This window comes from Capronia coronata (assembly GCF_000585585.1).
Source record: "Capronia coronata CBS 617.96 chromosome Unknown acBCG-supercont1.4, whole genome shotgun sequence".
Lineage (NCBI taxonomy): Eukaryota > Fungi > Ascomycota > Eurotiomycetes > Chaetothyriales > Herpotrichiellaceae > Capronia > Capronia coronata.
The window spans coordinates 1,071,372-1,097,404 of NW_006912896.1; the positions used below are offsets into that span (position 1 = coordinate 1,071,372).

General features: G+C 53.1%; 8 protein-coding genes across 8 annotated transcripts; 5 read left to right on the top strand and 3 right to left on the bottom strand.

Moving 5' to 3' along the window:
- Nucleotides 1–471: 471 nt before the first annotated feature.
- Nucleotides 472–1,692, top strand: A1O1_04942 (uncharacterized protein; the record flags this gene model as incomplete). Its single annotated transcript, XM_007725831.1, has 1 exon — nucleotides 472–1,692. One exon carries the CDS (start codon nucleotides 472–474, stop codon nucleotides 1,690–1,692), a length of 1,221 nt encoding a protein of 406 aa, XP_007724021.1.
- An 895-nt stretch (nucleotides 1,693–2,587) lies between these two features.
- A1O1_04943 (uncharacterized protein) lies at nucleotides 2,588–4,285 on the bottom strand (the record flags this gene model as incomplete). The annotated part of the gene is made up of 1 exon (XM_007725832.1): nucleotides 2,588–4,285. One exon carries the CDS (start codon nucleotides 4,283–4,285, stop codon nucleotides 2,588–2,590), a length of 1,698 nt encoding a protein of 565 aa, XP_007724022.1.
- A 2,419-nt stretch (nucleotides 4,286–6,704) lies between these two features.
- On the bottom strand, nucleotides 6,705–8,474 carry A1O1_04944 (uncharacterized protein; the record flags this gene model as incomplete). Its single annotated transcript, XM_007725833.1, has 2 exons — nucleotides 6,705–8,058; nucleotides 8,119–8,474. The coding sequence occupies 2 exons, from the start codon at nucleotides 8,472–8,474 to the stop codon at nucleotides 6,705–6,707; spliced, it is 1,710 nt and encodes a 569-aa protein (XP_007724023.1).
- An 864-nt stretch (nucleotides 8,475–9,338) lies between these two features.
- A1O1_04945 (uncharacterized protein) lies at nucleotides 9,339–10,902 on the bottom strand (the record flags this gene model as incomplete). Its single annotated transcript, XM_007725834.1, has 2 exons — nucleotides 9,339–10,667; nucleotides 10,723–10,902. 2 exons carry the CDS (start codon nucleotides 10,900–10,902, stop codon nucleotides 9,339–9,341), a joined length of 1,509 nt encoding a protein of 502 aa, XP_007724024.1.
- A 227-nt stretch (nucleotides 10,903–11,129) lies between these two features.
- Nucleotides 11,130–12,453, top strand: A1O1_04946 (26S proteasome regulatory subunit N6; the record flags this gene model as incomplete). Its single annotated transcript, XM_007725835.1, has 2 exons — nucleotides 11,130–11,397; nucleotides 11,447–12,453. The coding sequence occupies 2 exons, from the start codon at nucleotides 11,130–11,132 to the stop codon at nucleotides 12,451–12,453; spliced, it is 1,275 nt and encodes a 424-aa protein (XP_007724025.1).
- A 622-nt stretch (nucleotides 12,454–13,075) lies between these two features.
- Nucleotides 13,076–13,828, top strand: A1O1_04947 (calcium-binding protein NCS-1; the record flags this gene model as incomplete). The annotated part of the gene is made up of 4 exons (XM_007725836.1): nucleotides 13,076–13,086; nucleotides 13,158–13,243; nucleotides 13,300–13,595; nucleotides 13,649–13,828. The coding sequence occupies 4 exons, from the start codon at nucleotides 13,076–13,078 to the stop codon at nucleotides 13,826–13,828; spliced, it is 573 nt and encodes a 190-aa protein (XP_007724026.1).
- A 774-nt stretch (nucleotides 13,829–14,602) lies between these two features.
- A1O1_04948 (uncharacterized protein) lies at nucleotides 14,603–16,595 on the top strand (the record flags this gene model as incomplete). The annotated part of the gene is made up of 2 exons (XM_007725837.1): nucleotides 14,603–16,466; nucleotides 16,528–16,595. The coding sequence occupies 2 exons, from the start codon at nucleotides 14,603–14,605 to the stop codon at nucleotides 16,593–16,595; spliced, it is 1,932 nt and encodes a 643-aa protein (XP_007724027.1).
- A 1,817-nt stretch (nucleotides 16,596–18,412) lies between these two features.
- Nucleotides 18,413–24,037, top strand: A1O1_04949 (uncharacterized protein; the record flags this gene model as incomplete). Its single annotated transcript, XM_007725838.1, has 1 exon — nucleotides 18,413–24,037. The coding sequence occupies one exon, from the start codon at nucleotides 18,413–18,415 to the stop codon at nucleotides 24,035–24,037; it is 5,625 nt and encodes a 1,874-aa protein (XP_007724028.1).
- Between the last annotated feature and the right edge of the window lie 1,996 nt (nucleotides 24,038–26,033).

Sequence of the window (26,033 nt, forward strand, 5' to 3'; positions counted from 1 at the left end):
TCGTTGAACCATATTTGCTGATCATCCTGTCCAAGAACTTCTTGGGAGCATGGCGTGAGATTCGTCAATCCATTCCTCTGGATCCCAACAAGGTGGTCCTCTCTAGGTTTGTCTATCCTTTTCTGTCTCGAAAGTTGATGGGATTCTGGATCAAGAGGACCTTTTTCGGAGGTTTGTTGAATTCTGCGAAGTCTAACCGCGACGATCTTCAAGAGGACCAACCCTCTTCGTGATGGATCATGAAGGTCCTCTTGAAACTTTCCGAATTTGTGAGTTTTTTCCCAAGGAGGACCTCCCAGTCTGCTGAGATATAAGTATCACCCGCCTCTTCTCCATACAGGGAAGATGCTCCCAAACCAGATTCACAATCAAACAACACTTACACTACACTACAATCTTACTCTCCTTACCTCTGCCTCTGAATCTTTGGAGGACTCTTTGACTTCATCCATCCACATTCATACTTCCAACATGAAGACCTCGTGGGCCTTCTTCGTCGTTGCCTGGGCCTTGGCTCTGGTTGGTGCACCGGTCCTAACATGGGCCCATCCAACCAGTGTCGTCTCTTCTGCCTCTGCCTCTGCCCCTGTCTCGGTCTCTGTCCCTGTTGATCTTGCTATTGACAACTTGTCTCTGGTTCTCGACGCCAAACGAGAAGCAATGCCGGTGCCTGCTACAACAACAACAACAACAACAACAACCAGGAGGTCCAGCACTAGAACTAGCACCAGCACCACCAGGAAAGCATCCAACATGACCAAAAAGACCTACGCGCGCACCACCATCGTCACCTCCACCGTCCACCCAACCACCACGATCAGCATGGTCTACGCCAGGCAAGCGGAACCGGAAGACACCACGACGACGACCACAACGAGCACCACGACCACGGATGTCTCCACGACCACGGCTCCCTCAACCACTACCACCACGACGACCACCATCTCGGGGTCTGAGTCGACGTCTTCCCCATCTCCATCGTCCTCCTCTCCTCCCACCACAACAGACGGTGATGCTGACAGCACGACCACAACCACAACCATGACAACGACAAGGGTTCCCTCCTCCTCCACCACTACGACCAGGATTCCCTCTTCCTCCTCTTCTGCATCCCGACTCTCTTCCTCCTCTCGCTCCTCTTCGTCGTCTTCCTCCTCCTCTCGACCACCAAGAACAACAATACCCCCATCCCTGATCGCCTCCTACACGCCCCTACCGTCGCCCCCACCGCACAGCCACTTTTTCGAATGGCCCGCCCACCCGGACAACAACACGGTGCGCTGCTCGAAGCCGGACCAACACGCCAAATTGCGCCCAGGCCAGGACGAAGCCCCGCCCAGCGACTGCCTGCTCGGCTGGCTCCGCGGGACGGTGCTGTACACGGACGTCATGGGCCCAGACATGCCGTTGGGGGTGGACAAGTGGCGGTTCCGACCGTGCTGTGCCGCGCACGAGGCCTGTGTCCTGGACTGCACGGAGAACAGTTTCCGGCAGTGCAACAACGACCTGTACAAGTGTGCCTACGAGATCTGCGATGCCATGCCGGAAGAACTGTATACCGAACGCCCGGCCAGGGCGTTGTGTTTCAACCAGATGGTCGAGTTCAATTGGATCATTCGCGCCCGCGAGACTTCGATATGGTACAAGCAGGTGAGTGAGGAGAGATGTTATTGTGTTGATGATGGACTTTGAAGGAAGAAGGAAGTTGAGGGGTGGGGCGGAGAATGAAGACTCACAAGAGAGAGAGAGAGATGAGGACCAGGACTAGGAGCGAAAGGGGAATGAGGTTGGGCATGGATGGATGGACTCATGGAGAACGGAGGAGGATGGGGTGAACTCATCCAGCATAGAAGATGATGGGACGGGACGAAGGAGGAGAGGGATTGAACTGAGGAAGGGGAAGGGAAAAGGAAAGGGGCGAATTGTCTGTTGTCTGTTTGGTCTTTTGTTTGGTTTGATGCGTCTACTTCTTGAATCTTGTTTCTTGCCGGCTGAAAAGGGGTGAAGAATGAATGAGTTTGGTTTCGATTTCGATCTCGATTTGGGAGTTGGCTGGCAGTAGAAATAGCGAGGTGTCCCATGCGAACCCTCTTGAGAGAGCCCTTCTGGCGCAGCCAAGTCAATTGAGATAACTCCTTCAAAATACTATTATGTCCCTTCTCAAGTATATCCAAGGTTGTACTTCAACTCTGAATTCATTTCATCCTCGTTCTAGCTTCTAGCTTCTAGCCACTTAGTCGTCACTCCGAGTCGTATCCTACGGGTCATGACAGACCAAAGAGCACCTCTGACACAAGGCTCCTTCCTATAGAAATAAACATCAACAGCCAAACCAAAGCCTCCAACGCCGTCGCTATATGGTATATGCAGACAAGATGACAAATAAATCACAGAAGAAGAGACCTGGTCGTTGCTCGCTTCTTCCATTCCACCTCCAAGAGTATAACACAACACGACATGACACCAGACGTCGCAAGATGCCATGGAATAGATTAGCATAGCATAGCATAGCATAGGGTACCATGCCACGCCTGAAGTACCATGTCAATGGCAAATTACAATCCAGAGAAGGTAATCATATCTGTAATCATGGTCGTAAGAGGCCACCCGCATCCGAAATATTCAGATCGTCAGGTCCTCTCGGTCGTGCTGGAGGTTCGGCGTCTTCCTGTCGTGAAGGGAGTCGACTGCTCCGCGAGACTTTTCTGCTGTCCGGCTTTATGGGCGATACGCTGGGGCTACTTCGCTTCCTGCCGGCGGATATGGAAGGCGACCGCAGTTCCTCTTCTTCATGGATATGTCCGTGCCTCGAAAGAAGACCTCCAATGTCGGTCAGGAACGCCTTAGACCCTGATCGACTTCCTTGATAGTTGGGCGAGGAAACTCGACGTGTCGATTCAATGAGCGACGCCTGTCGCGAGAGAGTAGACGGTGACCCATTCGCCGGCCGATCGACAAGACCGCCAACATCGAAGAACCCTATCCTGCTCGGCGTATCGGGCTCCTTGTATCCAGGGCTGATTGGCCTGTCGGGGTGAGTCTTTGTAGCGTCCAGCCTGTTCAGGTCTTCGAGCTTGATGTCGGTGGACGTGCTGGTCATACTCTCCATGGATTTCCTTCTCTTTCGTTCGCGCGATGCTTCTGCAAAATTCCATCGCAAACTAAATGTCGGGTTGTGATGACCAGGACCAGACTCCACGTCACTGTTGTGGTTGGGCAGAGCGACCTCCGCGGGTCGAGGACTTGGGTCCAGCGTAGTTCCGTGTCTCAGCAACGGAGGTAATGATACACCAACACTTCTGGCCAGATCTTCATCAGACCCCCAGTGATGATGGGTCATAGATCGAGTTCGTGTCCGGGTAGGTGTGCGGCCCATGGAGCTGGCTTCGTCGAAGGAGGCGATGCGGAATTTGGCCTTCTTGACACCTTTGTCGCGGATGAAACTGCCAATGGCAATGGCGTTGGACACACCCGCCGCAGCCAGGATTTCCAGAGATGCCAACAACGATCGGTATTGCTGGGAGGAGCGACGGGAGATCGTGGAAGGAATTCGATAGGCGGTGATGGCGATCAGGATGACGGAGAGCAAGAATAGCGCCACCAGGGATATTTTCTTGCTGAGCCGCATTTGAGACTGGATGACAAGCGGGATGGGAAAAGCAATCAGTACAACGTCGGTGACCATATCACAGACTCCCATGACGATCAATTGCACCAACCCTTCTCGACATTGAGGGCCTGGATCCGGCACGACCTGCCAGTAATGTGAAAAGGGTTGACATTCGGTCAGAGTGGCGATGACGACTGCGATATACGTGACAATGACAAAGCCATAGATGAAACGCAGCCCCAGTTCGTATGACTTGGCCCATGATTTTCCAATCAGCCGCTTGAGGAACTCGAGGACGGTGAGTTTGGCGACCCAGATAAAGGCAGCATAGAAGATGCGGGCAGGCAAAACCAGTTTACTCCCAATCTCACGATGCCGGATCTCCAGCGGCGTCAATCCGTCGGCCTTGATGTTGTTGGTTCCCCAGATCAGGACGACATGCACGAAACCCATGCGGATCATGAGCGGAATGATGCTGTAGAACATGATCTTGTCTTCCCGAAACAATCGTTCTGTGCGCACCCACCGACCGAGTAGCCGGATCAAGATGGCTGTCAGAGCGAACAATGTACACCACCATGACACTATGAGGGTCGGGTTCATGTCCAACTTGGTCTGGAGGTCCGGAGGGACATCGTGATACATGCGCGATTGCAGTATCTTGACGCCCGGCATGATTTCCGGTCACCGGATGCAAGGCAGTATGGGTGGGTTTATGAGAGGAGGTACTGATTCAGCAGGCTGTGCATGGCCTCAAACGATCTCGTCGGGGGATGTCTCGTCGGAATGCGCATAGAGGCCATTGACGGTACACACAGGGTGTGCAGCAACTCGGTCGCAGGGCCGGTGCCAGGATCACAAGTCGAGCGGATGTTTGTAAGTCCTCCTCTTGAATTCAGTATGCTAGCAAGCTGCCCGAGAGAAGTAGAGCTCTGCGGTTGGGTCGAAATTCGGGAGACAGGAGGATACAACGTAGACGAACAGTGGCCGACGGGGACAATCGATGGGCTGGTACTTTGTAGAGGAGGGAGGCCGATAGTGAGATGGGCTTGCCATGACGGAACAAGCGAGCCAGGCAAGGGTAGGTGTGGGAGAAGCAGGCCTCTTGACGAGCGTCGCAAAAGCCGATGGTTCTTGTTGGTGGTGGCGCCGTAACTGATAGAAGCGGACATTCTGAGAGCGCGTGATAGGATGGGCGGATGGAGGTGAACAAGGCGATGCGGAGCCAAGTGGAAACCAGCAAGGTATCAACAGGAACAGTCGGTCGACCTCGTTGGCTATACTGGTGGGAAGGAGGGTGGCTCGACGAGGACAGGGGTCGATGCTGGTTCGCTGTTATCAACGCTTGCTGCACGCCGGACCCAGAAAAGGTGATTCCAGGACGGTGGGTGTATGGAGTCTAGGAACAAGTTAGATTCGGGGGAAAAAAGAGAGTGAGGGTGGCTGCGTTGAAGTTGAGTGGTGATGGTGGAGTCGAGGATGGATAGAGGATGAACACTGAACAGAGAATTGGATGGGATGGAAAGATGCAGTGGACACTGCACTGGAGGATGCTTCGTTCGCTTCGGCGTCTTCCGTGACAAGCTTGACAAGTCTGCGAGCACCGGACTGGCCACTCTCGCATATTCCTTCTGCCGTGGCTTGACCGGGGCGCATCATTAGGGCCTGTTCTAAACCTCCTTGGGCATGGGTGGTGCTGTCAAAGATAAGAGGATGCACCATAGCACGGTGGTAACTGTGTGGTGATCGATGTATGACCGTTGTGTGGTTGTAATGGTTGTTGACTTGGCCTGCCCTAACAGATACCTAACTGACCATATGACGGTAAACAACAATGGCAATGTTGATTAGTGTGATATTTTGCAGAGGACAACCCCTGGGATTTGCAATAGAGCAATGGAATGGTGTTTCTGGCAAACTTCTCACATTGATTCCCTGATCCGAAATACGTACTGAAAAAGATGCCATGTGCCTGTGAGGCCCGTGAGCGAGACTGCGATTCCAGGGTGTGATTGGGATGCCAGCCACTGCAGTCTATTTCCTGTAGCACGTACGTACCTCTCCCGAGATGTCACCATGTTAACCCTTGACCACTTGACGCGGAGGCTGGACCCAGATTTGGTCTTAGTAGCTGCCGCCCCGGTCCGAACAATAGAGCGTAGTAGAGCACAGACAGAGCACAGAGCTTGGTGGCAGTAGGTGACAATGTGACACTTACCGGTCCTTCCAGCGTGCCTGGTCTCCAAGCGCAGCCTACCGATGCCGTCTTGTAATGCTGGCGGCCTTCTCTCGATCACAGGAATGAAGCAATTGTTCCTATTATTACTGTGTCAGTTGCAATCGCTTCCAGACGCAATCTGACTGTTTCACATCCTGCCCTCCATGAAGTTGTTGACGACCTGAAGACTTTCGCCGTTATCCCAAAGCACCACCCTCTCATCGTCTAACGCTAGCGCCCGTCAAGTTCGATCGCGGTTGAAGAGGGCGGCGGGCTCGATCTCGTCGTGGAAGCGGGATCAAATGTCGACTCCTATCTGGTTCATGCCCCGGTCGGTTCCAGGCAGCTGGGGCGGACAATTGGACACTACTCAAATACGTATTTGACAATGGGAAGATGCCGAAAAAAACATTTGCTTCCCTCATATTCCCTCTTATTCAGGAACAGTGGCCTCCATGCGTACAAGACATATGCAGAGGCCTTGGACCCGACGACCGGTGGGTCTACAACGAAGAGTAGTGATCGAGACCTCAGGATGCCGGCACTTCGATATCCAGGCTTCGAAATGCTCGATGGGTGAAGTACGATGCTTGCTACCAAGGCGGCCATATCAGTACATAGGTAGGTAACATGAGAGTCAATCATTGGATTCCAGGTTGGCGTTGTCATTCCAGTCAACTTGCTGCGTTGCTGGCACATCCATGCCAGGAAGCCATGTATGCTCAGGCCACGCTTTGCTGTTTCCCCTCGTACCAGGAGGAACACCATGTTCCTGGCCAGCGTCTCAGAAGAAAGACACTGTACTTCAGGTCTCTTCGCACTCGTGTGCGGCTCTTGTGCCGCTCGCCTCCTGGCCTCTTCACCTCCGAGGCCAGCTCATGCTACCGCTGGCCGGGCTCCAAAAATCCGCACCACCCGTCCTCCTTCCGAACCAAGGTTTGCCTCCTCAACCAGACCGGGCACTGCCGCTTCAGTCTGTTTACTCTCGATGACGCTCCAGACTGGAGGAAATCCTGCCCGCATCGGCCCTCCGGCCTTCTGGCTTCCCGGTATTGCAAACCGAGGGTTCGTGTGGAGGGCAAACCCTCTCAGCAGCCCCTGCTGGATCAGACTGAGAACGACAGATTCAACCTCCGCCATGGTAGGTGGGTCTTCAGGTTGGTCGACAGCGGGCACGTGCTGACCAATGTACTCGTCAAGGTATTGTCCGCTTTCTGGATCAAATCCCGTCTCGTTGATCGCCGCATCGATGCCTGCAAACTCCGGATCGACGTAGTTTGTCCCGTTACTTGTCGTATGTAGCCCGTTGCTATTGGCCGCTCCGTTGTCTTTCAGCCTCTTCAGCGCCCAAGACGCCACGTGACGGACATTTTGTAATCTCAAGAAAGGGACCTTCTTTTCCTCGCCCATGTAGCCGCTCAGGAGGAACGTCTTGCGGATGAGACTCCTCCAAACAATGATCTCGCATCGATCTTGTAGCTGGAGAAGGACAGACCTCTTCAAAAACCATTGGCCCGAATCACTGTCCAGATCTAGGTATTGCTGGAACCGGGCCAAGTCACCGCTCTGGATGATCTTGCAGAGCGGCACGTATCTCGCCCCGATCTCGGACGCTTCCGGCCGCGACAGCAGTGCCGGCGAGGGTAACCGGCCCAAACAGATGTTGGCCGCCATCAGGTACGTCAGGATCAGTCGTCGATGTTTGATGGCTTGGCGGTGACATTGCTCGTATGCCTTCTCGAGCACGGCTTGAGCACGTCGGAAATGGTTGTTGGCGAAATGGTACCGTCCCAGGTAGTACAGGTACGTGACTCGCTGTGCGGCGGGATAATATGACAGGGGCGGAGACTGTGCATCAATGCTGGAGAACATTTGCTGCGCGTTGCGCAGTTTGCGACACTGGATGAGAAGCTTGAGGCACGAGTTGGCCGTCAGATAGATTCCCACGCGCTTGTCGTCCGCGGACGGCCTGCTGGTTCGTTGTACACCAGGACTCCCCGCCAAACATTTGATGAATGCATCCCGTAGCACGTTGGCCGCGTCTTCCACGAAGCTGACTTTCCCTGGAGCGCCTTCCGTGTTCTGCGTGGCAGGAAGATTACTGTCTCGGATCAAGGCCGGGTTGCGGTCCAAGTTCGTGGCCACCATCGCCAGAGTACGTGAGAAGGAGAGCACAATGGGTATCATGATCACTCCATATTTCGAATCTCCGAGCGCAGTGACACATTGGCTACAAGCTCGGTCAGCATTGTGCCCCCATAGACTAGACTGCGAGAACAAATCGGCTCACCTCGTCAACTGCCTGATTTTGGACGCTTTGGACTGGTTGTCGGCCGTCGTGAAATCCCGCAGATACCGAAAATATTGGATGATACTCTCGGAGAATGTAGTGCTGAAGGTCCCGAACTCGTCTTGCGGGAGAGCATTTCTGCACCGCGACACGAGTCCTCCGTCATTCGCGGGGGGGAAATTGCGGTTCAGCTCTTGATTCAGATCCGCGTATGGCTTTTGCCGGTCTGGCGTCAAGCTGTCGAAGTCGAGCTGGATGAGCTCGGTGATCCGGCCTCCATTTTTGCCTCTGACGCTCGCGATGATCTCGGTCAGGAACGAGTCCAACGCTGAGCTGTTGCTGCCGACGGGAGGCATATTATCATCAATTGCGCTCTTTGTCCTCCAATTGCTGCAGACCAGTATTTGAGTCGCGTGCTGGCCGTCTGACCGATCGTGCGAAAGCAACGATGTCTCACCGCGTTAGGTGCACATCACATCTTCATAATGGCAACTACTCTGCTGCAGCCGGAACACGAGATGATGGGGCCTAAACAGTATTCATGCGATTGCCCAGACTTGTCACGTATAACATCATGACCTGGAGTTTCGATGTCGAGTTTGGTTTCCAGTGGAGAAATTGAACCAGGGATTGATGTTGTGATTGGTCAGAATTCAACTACATACTATCACCACTACTCTGTAGGTACGTAGTAGGTAGGCACAGAGCACACAGGGAGACAATACACAATGGTAAGCACTTGGTAGATCGTTGAAATCTAACTGTGGTGTTTGATCTTGAGGCTTGCAGTCAATGCCTCTGGATGCCATGACTATCATCCTACTACTACCGTCTAGGTCATCTCTTCGTACAGTGACGTACTGGGCAATGCCGTACCATCGCTCTTCACTCCTCGCTCAATGGCCCCTTCGAGCCACTCGGCTGCCAACATTGGGCACGACAAGAAGCCCAGATGGAGCGACCGGCCCTGACGCGGCCAGTATCCGTCTTTGTGCGTACGTAGTCAGTGTTGCTGACGGCAAGACTGACCCCCGACTTGTAAACCTCCCTCAATTGTAATATGCGGTGGTCCTTACAAGTCATCGCGCAATTCGACAAGTCGGAGTCGGTCATTGGTGGAACAGCCGAAACGATTCGGGCGACTCGAGATCCGTTGCTGCGTAAAAAGATTCAGCGACACCCATGAGAGACAGTGCCTCCCCGGGTCTGCCGCGTGTCAATCACTTTTCCGTCCCCAGAATCATCTTTTCTCTTTCACTATGCCGAGGCATACTGTCCTTCTTACCATGCTTTCGAACGTTCTCCTCTTTCCTCTTGATAGATTTGAGTTCTTCTCCTTTGATTTCCGTCGCCTTCTTGATGGTCTTGGGTAGATGTCGATGTCGTTTTATTCGCCTGATTTCTGGCATGTGTGCATATCTCCGGACAAGTGCCTGATCATACTCGAGTTTCTGCCGTTGCCGTGCTGATTTGACTCCACTTCGATCCGAGGCATTGACCCTCCATATCCTCACGTTACCGTCATCCGACCCAGACAGTACGTATTTGTTGTCCGCGGTGAAACGAGCCGAGAAGACTCGTTGCATACGTTTGGTGTGATAAATATCCCTCGAATGTCCCCTATCTCTGTTCCACAACCTGATTGTCCGGTCATATGACGCGCTAACCAGGTCTTCTCCGGTTGGACTGAATTCAACATCCATCACGGCAGCCACGTGGTCTTTCAAGACGTTCAAAGCTCTATCCAGTTTTCGCATGTCAAAGATATAGATGTTGTGATCTTCGTTTGCTGCGGCGAAATTGAATGCTTCCATCGGGTTCCATGAGATCGCATTGGATGCTAACCGCAGGACAACTTTCGAGAGAGGTGACGATGTCCGTAGATCGTACAAGACAATGGCTCTGTCAAGGGCGGCAGAAGCGAGGATAGAGGTTTCGGTTTGATTAAAGGAGACAGCCGTGATGGTATCTGTAGCGGTTGGCCAGCGCAGCACTTGACTGGGGCCTGACGATGGTCTGGAGAGGTCGTAGATGGAGATTGAACTGGATGAAGCGGCAAAGGTGGGAAGATCACGATGATGTGAGATGTCCGTGAACGCCCCTTGTCCAAGATATGTTGCCAATGGAAGGCTACTCTTCTCGCTGTTGTAAGGATCCCAAACTTTGACTGTTTTATCCGTGGCGCAAGAAAGAAGTTTTCGCTCTGGAGTCCAACACATCCCTCGGACAACATTATCATGAGCTTTCGCACTCCAAACCTCCTCGCGACTGGTCAGATCCCATACTTTGACAACGCCATCTCCGCTGCCACTTGCAAATCGTTCGAGAGAACCGGGATCGTTTGCCATGGAATAGACTCCATCCACATGACCTTCACCCAATTGCCCCACAAAGGGGGAAGCAAACATACGTTCCATTTTGACGGCATTGAGGGCTCTCGTATACTCTCGGGCGCGTTCGAAGGGATGATGAGCAGGATCGAGGTTTCGAGGCTGGCGAACAGCCCCGTCGCCCGGAGGCGCGGACGGTCTCGTCAAAGACTTTATCTTCTGCCCCGAAGTTAGTCGCCAGACAATCTCTGTGGCAGGATTGACGCATACATACCATGATTACGACAGCATCCCGATGAGAAGGATAGTTGTAGCCGAAACTTGCGACCGAGAAAGAGACTGCTGCTGGATGATGGATGGTGAACTTCAACGCAGCGAACTTTTTTGTGGAGAGCGCAGAAGCCACCCGCAATGTTAATGCAGCAAATAATAAACTTCTGGACCCTGGCGTCATTCGATGGTGCCTGCCTCTGCTCCAAGTGGCTGAGAAACCACTACTACCGCTGCGTCCACCGAACCGCGTTTGGATATCCTGCCAGTGCATCTGCATCTGCGTCGTCCTTGAGTAGCCTTATCCCCATCGTACTATTAGGCAATTCCGCAACCGGCGTCAACTCCCATCACACTCTCTCTGCCTCCTCTACTACTTGTCGACCATCACATTCCAAAGTCACTTCCACAATGGCACCTCCGCCGTCGAGTGAGGCCAGAATCACGGAGGCCAAAAAGCTGGCCAAAACCGATCCAGCCCAAGCAGAGAGCATCTACAAAGAGGTTCTGGCACAGTCACCAGGTTCCAACCAGGCCGCTTTGCAGAGTTACGAGAACGCCCTTGTCGGCTTGGGAGAACTCTATAAGGATACCAAGCGCTTAGACGATCTCGCAGAGCTGGTGAAGACCAGCAGGTCCACATTGTCTTCCTTTGCTAAAGCGAAGACGGCCAAACTTGGTATGTCCATCATGGCCGCCGCTGCGTAACTTCTGCTGACTGAAATCAGTTCGGCAATTACTTGACTTCCTCGCAGAGATCCCCAACTCTCTAGAGACTCAAATCGCGACCACCAAATCATGTATCGACTGGGCGAATGCGGAAAAGCGATCCTTCCTCCGTCAGAACCTCGAAACGAGACTTGTCGGACTCTACATGCAAAAGCAGGCGTATTACGACGCCCTCACACTGATCAATGGTCTGTTGCGGGAGCTCAAACGGCTCGATGATAAGCTTGTTCTTGTAGAGGTGCAATTGCTGGAATCCCGCGTCTACCATGCTCTCACCAATCAAGCCAAAGCCAGAGCTGCACTGACTTCAGCAAGAACATCTGCTGCGTCGGTTTACACCCCACCACTTCTGCAAGCAGGACTGGATATGCAGAGTGGCATGCTGCACGCCGAGGACAAAGACTTCAACACCGCATTTTCGTATTTCATCGAGGCGCTGGAAGGATATCATGCTCAGGACGATACCGCTCGAGCCACGTCGGCATTGCAGTACATGTTGCTTTGCAAGATCATGTTGAATCTGGTAGACGACGTTAACTCTATACTGGCTTCGAAGCAGGCGCAGAAGTATGCTGGGACGAGCTTGGAGGCTATGAAAGCCGTTGCCAAAGCCCATGCCAACCGATCCCTTGAGGAATACGAGCAAGCTTTGTCGAATTATCGCTACGAGTTGGGCAGCGACGTGTTTATTCGAAACCATCTGCGACGGTTGTATGATGCAATGTTGGAGCAGAATCTGATCAAGGTCATTGAGCCATTCAGTCGGGTGGAAATTGACCACATCGCAAAGATGGTTGGTCTGGACACACAGCAGGTTGAAAGAAAACTGTCTCAAATGATTCTGGACAAGGTCATTATTGGTGTGCTAGATCAGGGCGAAGGATGTCTGATTGTCTACGAAGAGGTCGACAGAGATACTGGCTACGATGCTGCGTTGGCGACGATCGAGAAGCTCAGCAATGTGGTTGATGTGCTCTACACCAACCAGGCGGCTTTGTTAGAATAGAGGCTTGGGAACACGGAATTGGCGGGATGGTCTTTCGTGGTGATCAACAACGACTATTAGCTGGGGATCGCTCCCAGCATCCGCAGGTCTTGTGAGAGTCAAGGTTCTAGACCAAAACATCCCTGTGCACGACATAACAATAATTCAGAATTTGGTTGTGGCTAACAGTGCCATCCTCCCTACCTACATAAGGTAGTAATACGTGTGTAGTACCGCTGCGCCACCTGCAGTGCTCGAGTTCCGCCGAAGGAACGCGGCTTTGTCATTCCTCGGACCGCGCCCCCCGCTAACTGCCTCAGGGCGCCGGGGTGAAACTCATCGTGTCTAGCCTGCAACCAACTCGAAGGCTGCGATGCTTGGTTCTGCTTTGTCTTTCCACCAGCCTAGAGACGCGATATTGTGTGGAACTCGTGCCTCGAACAGTTCGGAATACCGCTTCGTGCATACCAACACGACCCAGAATCGCCTTCCTAGCCGAACACATTAAGTTCGGCGCCGCAGTTGCCATTGTCTCCCAAGTCGTCGCGGTCTGCCCAAACCTGACGGACATTTTGCACTCTCGACGCTGTTGTCCTGAAATTATCGTTACGAGTGGCCGTTGGGCCCGAGCTGGGCTGCCGTGATGGGTCAGAAGTGAGGGTCACCGTGCTCACAAGGGGCGCACCACCACCAAGAATCCCATACTGACTCGCAGCTCTATCTAGACAATCCAAGCTGTCGCCGCAACAACTGGAGGAGTTGCAAAAGTCGACGCATTTTGACAAGAAGGAGCTCCAACAATGGTACAAGGGTAAGGCAGCTTTGGGGCGAATAGAAATCAGGTTCGCGGCTGAAATGAATGCGCAGGTTTCCTCAAGGACTGCCCGTCGGGCACGTTAACCAAGGAAGAGTTCCAGAAGATTTATCGACAGTTCTTCCCCTTCGGTGACCCGAGTTCCTTTGCAGACTACGTCTTCAAGGTCTTTGACTCGGATAAGAGTGGGACCATTGACTTTAAGGAGTTCATATGCGCTCTCAGCGTGACCAGTCGTGGCAAGATGGAGGATAAACTGGATTGGGCATTCCAACTGTACGACATTGACGGCGACGGCAAGATCAGCTACGACGAGATGCTGGCGATCGTGGAGGCCATTTATAAAATGGTGAGGCTTTGGCACTTTTACTCATGCTCGGAGACTAACCGTTGTGCTCAAAGGTGGGATCGATGGTAAAGCTCCCCGAAGACGAAGATACGCCCGAGAAGAGGGTGAAGAAGATATTCAGAATGATGGACAAAGACGAGAATGGAAGCCTCGACATGGCCGAGTTCAAGGAAGGCAGTAAAAGGGATGAGACGATTGTGTCAGCGCTCTCGCTTTATGACGGACTTGTATGATCTGGCTTGTATGGGTTGGTCTATGTCCTATCTGCCTATATGTTGGATGCATGCAAGAACATGGTGTTAGGGATTGGTAGCCTGACTTCCGCAGCCTGTTGACAACATGATGTTGGAACTGATGATGATGGCACGATCCTGAATGAACGAGGTGACGGTCGGGGGTGAGCGCAGCGAGACAGCCTCAAGAGTGAACGCGGAATTGCAAGCTTGAATACCTGTGTCAGCCTCCAGGGCTGGCTAGACCAGTTGCTACCTATACCTAGGTACCTCCTAGTAGGTAGTATTGAAAACACAAGTATAGCAGGAATTTAGTAGTACTTCGGCTTGAAACAGATATCTGAACGATGGACTTCTTGATCGGGATGTCCTTTGCTATTGCCAAATCAACCAATCAGGCCGCAGTGACTCCCCGCAGCGCCTGTCAGGCACGGATGGAGCAACGCGCGTGCTGTCGAATGAACCGAACTAGCTTCGACGAAATGCCACTTGTACTCCTCGATCAGATGTGATATTCCATTATACTCCTAGCTCCTTTTAAAAATCGGCTTCAGTTCTCCTCTGTCGCAACTGGACAATACAGACTCTTCCTTTAGTCATTCCATTGAACTTCAAATTGGCTGCGGGCACCATGAGTCGGAGGTGACATCGTACCCTCTTCACGCCGTCCTTTATTGCCCTTGGCTCGGATTGCTGTAACGCTCGACGAGTACTTTTGTCTTTGTCGACACGGCATTCCCCGAGAGCGGTCGGACGCTCTTACGCTCTGTACATATGGCCCCGTTACTTTCTTTGGCACTTCTGTGCTGTTTATTATTGAAAGAGGCTACAGCTTTCTATCTTCCCGGTGTCGCACCCTCCTCGTACTCGGCCGGCGACCGAGTCCCTCTCACCGTCAATGCGTTGACTCCTTCGATTTCGCGGCATGATGAGCAAATTCATGCTGTTGTTTCTTACGACTATTACCATCCTGCATTCCGCTTCTGCCGACCGGACAAGGGGCCGCAGCGAGTGCGCGAGTCACTGGGGAGTATAATCTTTGGTGATCGCATCCAGACGTCTCCATTCGAACTGCGTATGGGACAGAATGAAACCTGCAAGATGGCATGTGAGAGCGAAGAATTCGATGCGGTGGCTACCAAATTCGTCAACGCCAGGATAAGAGAGGCTTACAATGTTAACCTGCTGGTCGATGGACTGCCAGCCGCGGAGCTCAGGGAAGATCCTCTCACTCATGAGCAGTTCTCCAGTCCGGGTTTCCCGCTGGGCAAGGTCAAAGAAGATGGCACAAAAGTTCTACACAATCACTGGGATATCATCATCGACTATCATCAGGCGGGACTGCGAGGTACCAGATACCGCGTGGTCGGCGTTCTGGTCCAGCCACAGTCGTATGCCGACTCAAAACCGCTAGGTCAGGGCAAGGGTGAATGTGCGGTGAATTCGGGGCCGGTCGTGCTCAACGAGGCGGGTGGGACCAAGGTCACATACACATACAGCGTTTACTGGCGTCCTTCTGACACTGCATGGGCAACTCGATGGGACAAATACCTCCACATCATTGACCCTAAGATTCACTGGTTCTCCCTGATCAATTCCACAATATTCGTCGTCTTCCTGGTTGGGATGGTGAGTACAATTCTGGTCAGGGCTCTTCACAAGGACATCGCGAGGTACAATCGGTTGGACAACATCAATCTGGATGATCTTTCGGGCACCTCTGCTGTGGAAGACGATATTCAAGAAGATTCCGGCTGGAAACTGGTACACGGCGACGTGTTCCGTAGCCCGCGTCACATTCTCATGCTGAGCGTCCTTCTCGGCAACGGAGCCCAGCTTTTCGTCATGACAGGAGTGACGGTGGTATTTGCCATGCTGGGCTTTCTGTCCCCCTCCAATCGGGGGTGGCTCACTTCAATCGGTTTACTCCTCTATACGCTCTTTGGGTGTATTGGGGGCTACGTCTCTGCCCGCGTCTACAAGAGCTTTGGCGGAGAGAAGTGGAAACTCAACATTGTGCTGACCCCACTGTTTGTGCCTGGCATTGTGTTCGGGACCTTTTTCCTCCTCAACCTCTTCGTTTGGGCCAAAGGTTCGAGTGGAGCTGTTCCCTTCACGACCATGCTCGCCATCATAGCCATATGGTTTCTGATCAGTGTCCCTTTGAGTGTGGCTGGTTCGTGGTATGGTTTCAAGCAGGCGGGCATCGAACCGCCAACACGGATCAATCAGATCCCGCGACAGATCCCACCGACTGCGCGGTCACTCCGACCTTTGCCCTCGCTTCTTCTGACCGGCATTCTCCCCTTCTGCGCCATCTTTGTGGAGCTGTACTTTATCATGACCTCGCTCTGGACGAGCAAGATCTATTATATGTTTGGGTTCCTCTTCATCTGCTATGCGCTGATGGTGCTGACCTCGGCATGCACAACCGTCCTGCTTGTGTATTTCCTCCTTTGTGCGGAAGATTATCGCTGGCAGTGGAGGGCGTTCTTCGGGGCCGGAATGACGGGAGGCTATGTTTTCCTGAACGCCTTGGGGTTCTGGGCGACTCGGGTTAGCTTCGGCGGCTTTACTGGGGCAGTCCTCTATGTGGGCTACTCTGCGCTCATCAGCTTCCTGGTATTTGTGCTTAGCGGTGAGTGACATCTTGTCGTTTCTCCTGGCCCGTGAGTGACCAAAACTGACTCTTGCCACAGGGACTATCGGGTTCTTTGCATCATACGCATTCGTGCATCGGATCTATCGATCTATCAAGGTCGATTAAAAGCCTGACTGATATCGACTTTGGGAGCGTAAGGCCAAGCTGGAGTCAAAAGGAGATTGACGTGTCAAGGTCTCAAAAAATCAATGGCAAGCAGACATAGAATTCCCTCACAGGGGCTTATAACGACAGCAATGAAACAAAAGGACAGGAGCCCGTCCCAAGGAGGACATGGCCGGCTTGTCCTCTTGTCCTGATTCGATGCGTTGCAGGTGCCATCGAACAGGCAAAGCTTAATAAGGTAGTTTTGTACTACCTGGTAGGCTGTCCGTGTGACACATTTGTATGGGCTGGCACTGGCACGGAACTCCCGATACTACTAGTAGCAGGATGCCAACTGAACTGCACAGCACGGTATCATCTGAGTGCAAGTAGCAATGGTGGGCAGGATACCTACTTACCACTGGTAGGTAGGTACCTAGGTAGGAGGATCCAGACCTATTGTCACACTGCACGTTGATGGTACTGACAATAGGTAGTACTGCAGGGACTACCTTGGTCAGAAGTTCTACCAGGTGCTCGGTCGGCTTGATATTCACATAGTACGTAGTAGTACTGCACGAAACCAGACTGTCTCTCTCTCTGTCTCTTGCGAGCCTTTGGAAGTTCCATCTAGTACGTACTAGTAGTTCTCAATTGGCGGGGATGATTTCCGGAAGAGGCAGTTAGTATACAGGATCGGCGTCAGGCTAATGCCAAATTGTCCTTGAGATGGAGGGCGATCGTCAACAAATAATATCTTCATCAAAAGGCCCCGTTGGTAACACTGCAGCGGACCTGTAGATGGACGACAGAGTAATAGGTAGTAAGGGAGTGTTTAGTTTGGAAATGGATGTTGAACAGCATACTGTTATTTGGTACCTATAGTAGGTGCCGGATATCAGTGGCCAGGAGCTTTAAGGTACCTGTAGATGTACTACCTTAGATCACGTTAGGACACTGTACATAGGCAGGCTGCCTTGGGCGTACCCCATAAAGTTCAAGGCTCCAAGGAAACTTAGTACCTATACCTGAATATATCTCTAGAAGTACTAGTATAGACTGGTCACTCGAGAAACAAGGGGCACTGTAATTGCTGTTAGGCACCAGGTGGGCGCCTATAGGTGCCTTCTTTAACTATGTACCTAGGTACCTTAGTTAACCAGGCGCCCACGGAACCTGTGCCGGGCTGTGAAAGAAGAACTTGAATACCCACATCGACGTCATCACGCCTCCTGTCACGGTTACCAGCCAAAAAGCCACTGGCTCCTGTAAAGTCATCCATCCATCCACTCACTACGTAGTGCCAATTGCTTTGTGGCAGATGCCACAGAGAGAGCCCTTTCTACCTCAACGCACTACCACTGACTACTACTCACCTACAGTCGGACTGCACATCTACCCTTCTTCTGCCCAAACTGCGCACACCACCAGTCCAACCAGCAACCTGCAACACACACCATCAACACCCGTCCGTTTCTTTCGTTCACTTACCAACCGCTTTGTATCACGCGGCTGTCCATCGATCGTCGCCTGCCTGGTTGCCCGCTCGCTCAGCTCACGCTACGTCTTCATCCAAAGTACCCACACCGAGTACCTCTTCCTCGCTCCATCGACAGCACCCACGCATTCTTTTCGCTAGAACGTCTTCCTCCATCATGATGCGTGCCACGACCAGACCCGTTTTTTAAGACGTCGTTTTCGTCGCAGCTTGACACTCACGCCTCTGTCGCATTATTGTCGTCCGCCCTGCCACCAAGACCACCGCATCCTCTCTCCATGACTACCGGTCGATTGCCTATAGGTTGCAGACACCGAAGCTGGACGTGTCTGCATCCGCAATGAAGTCCACCAAACCGGCTAGTGCTGGATTGCCACAACATGGCCACTCCTCCTCACCTCGTGTAGAGCGCAGGTCGTCCGACCAGAACAAAGAAGAAAGTATGTCGGGAAACAGGAGTGGCAAGACCCCCCCAACCACGACCACACACTCGCCGCTTGTCCACGGTCGGGTCAGCAATCAGCTGGCGCGTGAAAACTCTGGTGGACTGGAGGCTATGCGACGTAGAATGAGTGCTGCTCTGGCCCAGAAAAACCAGAAGCGCGCCGCTGCGACTTCTGACTCTTCGCCCGATCTTGCGAAACGAGATGAAACCCCCGAGCGGCCAGCGACTCTTATCCATACAGAATCCAGCTCAGATGAATCTGTCAACACTGGAACTCTTTCCACGGACTCCGCCAGGACAATCAAGGCGGCTTTTGACACGACTCCGGGCACCATCAGAACGCCTTCATATCCTTTCCCCAGGATGTCTTTGAAATTGAATCGTGGTGTCAGCCAGCGGTCGGGTCCGTCCCATAAGCCGTTTACACTGTTGTCACCGACCAACGAACCCGTATCCAGCAGGGAGCCGTCGTCAACCCCCCAAGCAGCAGCCCAACCCCTCAAATCTGCCTCCGGCATGAGTACACCACTGGGTCAAACACCCATCAGTGCGGATTTTCCCGAAGACCCCAACTTCCCCACCCCGGATCTATACGACATCATTCTTATGCTGAATGCTGAGCCCGGCTTGGACATGTGGTGGGTCAACGTGACGGAGATACTTTCAGAGGCGTACGGTGCTGAACGCGCCTCGCTTGCCATACCGGGTGACATTACAGATCTGGAGAATGTTCCCTGGGGTCAGAAGGCCACTTATAACGTTTGTGGCACTGATGGAGTGCCAGCTTCCCGGGTCGGTTCGCTCGCATCGTCCGAAGTTGACGTCAACTCTACGGGCAGGCGGCCAGAGCCATCGAGCAGGATGCCTACCGATGTCAGTTCTGCGTCTGCGCGTCGGCCACCTCTACTGTCCCGACACTCTATTGCCGGTCCTGCTCCAGATTCTTCTCTTCGAACTTCGCGTCAAAGACCTGCTGCTCCTGTTCGGGCCCACAGCAGCATCCCCAAGGAACAAGATGAGCAGGTGGCATCCTTGGCCTCGGCCATCCTGCCCCGGTTGACACGACAAGCGGCAACACCTTTAACGCTCTCAGCGGCCGAATCTGAGCCCATGTTCAAGGGACAATACTATTCTTCAGGTTCTGGGTCTTCTACACTACGATGCCATGTGCATCGATCCATCCAGCCATTGGAGGTGGAACCTGACCCTCTTTTGGTTCGCACTGGGGTCGTCTCCCTGTTTGGTAAGAGGAAGCCAGTAGTCTTGACCAGAGCATATACAGAGGAAGTACCGAGCAAGTCCCCGACAATCAGAGGATACGGCGATAAGGGCAGCGCGCCATCTACCCCTAGCGGGTTCGACGATCGAATGACCCCGAGGACTGAAGGTTCACAAACTTCAACGCGTCAAGTCCGCGCGTTTGATGAATTTGAACAACCGGAGCCTTCTCCGTGGTCGCAGAGTCCTGCCCCTTCACCTGCGGCACGCCCTGATCCCGTGGAGTCGCCTTTCTTTGTCCAACCGTCAGCGTCGATTGACGAGACCGCGTTTGAGCAAAATCCTCCCGCTTATGACTATGCTAACAGCGCCAACCAGTCATTGAATGCAATTGGTGCAGATATGTCAAGGACGATAGTCCATCTGCCACTCATTCAGCCGGTCCTGTCACGGGGGCAATTGCCGTCGAGCCTCCGTTTTCCGATAGCCATCCTGTCTTTCTTGTCACACCTGAACCCTTATCCACGTAGTTTACGGCGTTCATTGGAGGCCCTTATCCCACATCTGGCAAGCTCATATTCTCTTGCGCAGCAATATAGCGCTCTCCAGGCCCGATTGCGTGGCAGCCCAGGGAGTCGACACGAAGCAGCGTTTGGGTTGGGAGGCACGTTCTCCGACGAGGGTTCTGAATTGGAATTGGTTGCAGAGCTGAGCGGACAGGTTGCCCAGGACAAAGAGAAGTCAAAAACGTGGAAATATGAAAGCCCCTACAGTTCGGTCGGAAACACGCCGCTTATGGATCAGTTCGGCCTCAGTCCAGGTCACCCACCGACACCGGGGAGGTCTGGAGTTGAGATGATCGACAGCTATTTCTCTGTGCGGAGGCAAAAGTCGAGCCAGCAGCCTCTGACTCCAGGCCAGCGAATGAATAGGGATGAGGCGGGGCAGACGAAGGGATCGTCTGAAAAGCCGCAATCGAGTGCCAAACAAGGCAACAGAAAGGCCAGTGCAAACATGGCAAAAAGCCAGCCAGAGCCACAAAGTCCAGTGACTACTCGATCGGCGAGCAATGCTTCAGAGACTGAGATGGGAGACTCGTCTTGGACTCTCTCCTACGACAGACTCGATCCCAGTGGTCGGAGGCAGCTGCCACGGCGGGAAAGCCAGAGCAGAGAAGACGACGAGAGACCGTTACCGGAACTAATATCGTCGCTGATGCTCAACTCGGTGCCACTACAGTTGTTCCTTGCCAAACCTGGTACAGGAGACTTGGTCTGGACCAACCGGAAGTTCGACGCCTTTAGAAGCCAAGGAGAAGGTCGGGTTCGTGACCCCTGGAAAAATGTGCACCCGGCAGACAGAAACGGCCTGGTCAAACTGTGGAATGATGCACTAAAAACTGGCAGCCAATTCACTCATTATATCCGTGTCAGGCGATTTAATAGCGACAGTGATTACCGATGGTTTGTCTTCCGGGCAAGCACCCTCCTCAGCAACAATGGTCGACTTTTGTATTGGATCGGGTCATTTCTCGACGTGCACGAGCAGTACATGAAGAACTTGGAGGCGAGTGAAAAAGAAGCAACTATGGCCCGCGACACCAAACTCCGTGCATTGGCAGACGCCATTCCACAAGTCCTGTTCGAGGCCATCGAAGGAGACGGCATTGTTTCTGTGAATCAACAATGGCATGCATATTCCGGCCAGACACTGGAGGATGCCCGTGGCCTCGGATTTGCTAAGCATGTCCACCGCGACGACTTGCACAAATGTGGCATTCTGTCGCCCGGTGACGTTGCGGCAATCGCAAGGTCATCTACGCCGGGCAGTCACACGGACTCTTCTGGTGACTCCAATCGAACGGTGGCCCCACCTTTGCCGGCGCAAAAGAGCTTGTTTTCGCCAGACCCGTCTTCGCTCGATGCCATGATCAAGCAGGGGTCGGTTCTAGTGGAGAAAGATGAGAATGGCCGCCTGTCTTATCTGACCGAGATTCGGTTGAGATCCAAGGGGGGCGAATATCGATGGTTCCTTGTGCGACTTTCCCGGGTGGACACCGGGCTGTGGCAGAGTCAGAGTGGTCGGGCTTCCTGGTATGGCACCTGCACCGATATTGAGACGCGGAAAAACCTCGAGAGGGAGCTGAACCAAGCCAACCACAAAGTGCACTCTGAGATGGAGTCCAAAACCAAATTCTTTGCCAATATGTCTCACGAGATCCGGACGCCCTTGAACGGCATTTTGGGTAGCATGCCTTGGCTGGTTGAATCCACCCTCGACCATGATCAAAGACGGACTGTCGACACCATTCAAAACAGTGCCAACAATCTTAGGGAGCTGGTCGACAATATTCTCGACGTGACCAAAGTCGAAGCCGGAAAGATGACGCTGCTCCCCAAATGGTTCCACGTGCGCACATTATGCGAGGAGGTCATAGACACGGTCTCATCCCGCGCCATAGAACGTGGTCTGGAACTCAACTATTCTCTTGACGCAAACGTTCCCTCAATGGTGAAGGGCGATGCTTTCCGAGTACGGCAAGTACTGCTCAACCTGTTGGGCAATTCGGTCAAATTCACGGAGCAAGGCGAGGTGTACATGAGGTGTTCACTTCGGGAGGAGGCAACGCCTCGCCAAGAAGACAAGCCACAATCATCGGCTCTGCTTTCATTTGACGTGGTCGACACCGGGCGTGGGTTCAACCAGAACGAATTCAAGCGACTATTCAAACAGTTCGGGCAGATTGGAGGTGGAAGCAATCATGAGGCAGGCTCGGGGCTGGGACTGTTTCTATCCAAACAACTTGTTGAAATGCATGGCGGCGAGCTGTCCGTGGAAAGTCAGGCGGGCGAGGGATCCACGTTCAGCTTTTACATCAAAGTGGAAGTTGCTCCGCCTGGGTCCGACGTTGCTCCTTCAGCCATGCTGCGACCCGGGCAGCAGAAGTCCAATGCACTCACAGCAGGAAACCCGCGATCTCGATCGGACAACAAGACACCTACCATTGCTTCCTCTAGGGGTTTCACACCTACGGAAGGGATCATCCAGACGCCAGGTCTCTCGCGATATACAAGCTCACCCGCTCCTCAGCTGGTGACTTTGCCATCACCGGCTGGGCCATCACCGCCAGTGGTTTCACCGCCTCTTCTGCCATCTGAGAGCTCTACAATGTACACGCGGTCGGATTCGGGCAATATAGTGGGTGCATCGTCCGCATCTTCCCAACTGCCAACTCCGGAATCCGCGCCCTCGCGTGAAGTGATTCCCAGTCCAAACGAACAAGAACTAGTGGCCACCAAATTGGTATCGTCGCCTCCGACATATCGGCGAAGCAAGAGTGACAATCAGGCTAGCGGATTGGCAGCTGAGCTGGCCCATCCACAGACATATTCCATAATCATCATTTGTCCTGCCGAGCACGCAAGGACAGCCATCAAACAACACATTGAGCACGTGGTGCCATACCAGATTGCGGCCAACGTGACCACGATCCCGGACATCGGGACATTCCTGGAGCTCATGAATGGACCATCAACCCCTACATTCACGCATATTGTGCTGGATATTCCCGCCACGTCGGACATTATGCTTTTCATGCGGCACATGATCAATTGGACCGGGTCGGTTGTTCCGGCGTTGGTGATTCTCACCGACCACTACCAGAAGCGCGACATCTTGGAAGACTTCACTATTCTGACGGCCAGTGGGCGCAAGGCCTATCTGATCCACAAGCCAGTCAAGCCTTCCGTATTTGCCATGATCTTCGATCCGGCGCAACTGCGCAACCTGAGCAAGGATCGGGCGCGAGAGGTGGCTCAGTCGAGTTCCGACGATTTCCGGCACATAGCGAAGCTGGTCAAGGACAAGATTGGAGGCCGTGAGTACCGGGTGTTACTGGTGGAGGACAGTGATGTGAACCGAATGGTGATCCAACGTTACCTCAAGAAGGTGGCGCTGGAGAATGATTCGGCCAAAGATGGACAGCAGTGTGTTGACATGGTCCTAGCGAAAGGTCCAGGATATTACAACCTGGTTATTTGTGATATCCAGATGCCGATCAAGAACGGATATGAGGCGTGCAGTGAAATCCGAGCGTGGGAAGCAAGCCACGGGTATCCAACAATGCCGATCATGGCATTGACGGCCAATGCGATGCCTGAAGAGAGAGCGGCGGCCGCGAACGCAGGGTTTACAGACTATCTCACCAAGCCGGTGGATTTCAATGTGCTGGGGACGATGATGATGACGCTGCTGGATCCCAGCGTGCCACACGTGTTCTTACGTGACAGGCCTCTGTCTTGATGGGCAGAGACGGGAGGGAGGGAGACGAGATCTCTTTCATGGTGTACAGGGAGCTCCGTATGGGAAGAGCATCGCGATACGGAGGTTTGCGCCTGTACTCGCCAGAAGAGCGCATGGTTGAAACTGGCGTTATTGCACATTTTGGTGCTGCGCTTATTGTGCGAGTTCGGTTAGCCAGGATGGTTTTAGGATGAGTCCAACAGAAGGCTAAAGGGGCCTTCTCTTTTTTTTGGGGCCGAGCAAGTATGCATCAGCAATGGGTTTCTGGGGTTAATGGAGCAAAGTCGAATCGGATGGGCTTGATCGCTTTCGGAGTTGGGAATCACGATGACCCTTATGAACAGGTAGAGGGGCCAAAATATTCTCCAGCCGACTAACAAAAGGGACGGACGGTATATCCCACCATGAGGAAATGAGTTGATCCTGACCAGGACTGTCGACTTCATATTGATGGAGGGCCGGATGGGTTGCCCAACAGGCGCCGGCATGTCGCAAAGGTTCCAAGATTGTTATCTGCAAGGAGGAGTTTCGGGCGGTAGGAACAAAGGTCCATATGGCTAAGGCTACTACTGGGTTGCCTGTACTGAATGGTGCTCAGGCAGGTATTTGGCAGGTGTGGTCGGTCATTAGGTACTCAGGCAGTAATTAATGCAGTACAGGAACAGTAGCAGCGAGAATGCCTTAGGTACTGGGTACCTTGGGTACATGAGGTAGGTACGGTACGTAATGTATGAATGGAAGTCATCAAGATGAAGAAGATGAAGCATTGATTTTGTTGACTGCAGTGTGTAGCTATGACAGTGGCCGTGTAAAGTCCTGCATTTTGGTGAGGCGAAGATTTGGGAGATGAGATAGGTATTCTGCCGAGCGCAGTCTTCAAGTCTGAGGTGCCAGTTGTTCACCGCCTACATAACTTACTGGTTCAGGGGTCCTAGGTATCATAAGGGTGCTCTCGGCTAGGGGCCATAAGGTTAGGAGGTACTACGTACTGCCAAAGTCCAAGGGAGTCGACCGCCTGCTGTGCCTGCGCTGCGCTGCATGACATACCTGGTCCTGCCACGGGGCGAGGTCGTTCATAGGGCTGGCATCTTCCTTGCACACATGGCACTGGCACTGCAGTCGACAGTTCATGGGACATTGGCAGACGCATATCATACCTAAGGTATTCTACCTGCGTGGTACACTCCGAAGTTCTTACTGCGCCATCCGCATCTATTCCACCTCCTCCCCACAGACGAGTACGTACTGCGAACGCTCACCGCGACTCAAACAGAGCCACCACTACAACAACCATCACCGCTACTTCTAGCTGCGCTCTCCTCAGATCCATTAAGCCAGGCGCCCTCATCCTTCCCAGACAATCTCTTACACACAATGATATACCTTACTCTACTCACAAACCCCTCCACCACGGTTTCAGAACCAACAGCCATCGGTCGACACCCAACTCGTCATCCTTCACAATCACTCCTTGCTGACCGGGGTGTTTCTGCTTGGTAGTCTTGTATCGACCGACCGAGCCACTACCGACGTATCCCCCCTCTCCATGCCGAAAGACCAACCAAACCATACCTCAGCCATCCTACGAACCCATGTTCCACACAGTCATCCAAACGATTCCTCCCACGCTTGACCATTTCCTGACCCAGCTCCTTGCTGCTTCACCTGCTGGTCACTCCGACCTTTCTGACCCTGATCCGCACGCCGGGGCGTAAAAAAATCCACAATTGCAGTGATATGACATCCAATACCCAGCATTGTTCGGTTTACAATCTCAGACAAACATGCCCTCCAGATACCATTGATGGTCCTGTTTACCATGCTCCCTATCTCGTCGCTCCCCCGCTCACAGGCCGGTCGTGACGCCTTGCGTTCAGAAGAAGCCAACATCCCCTGCTCAACGCCGTCAACCCTTCTCGCCGTTCTCGCTCCCTGGACAGCCACTCCCGTCCGCCGTCTCGCTCCTAGATCCCGCGACTAAGGAGTCCAAGGAAGG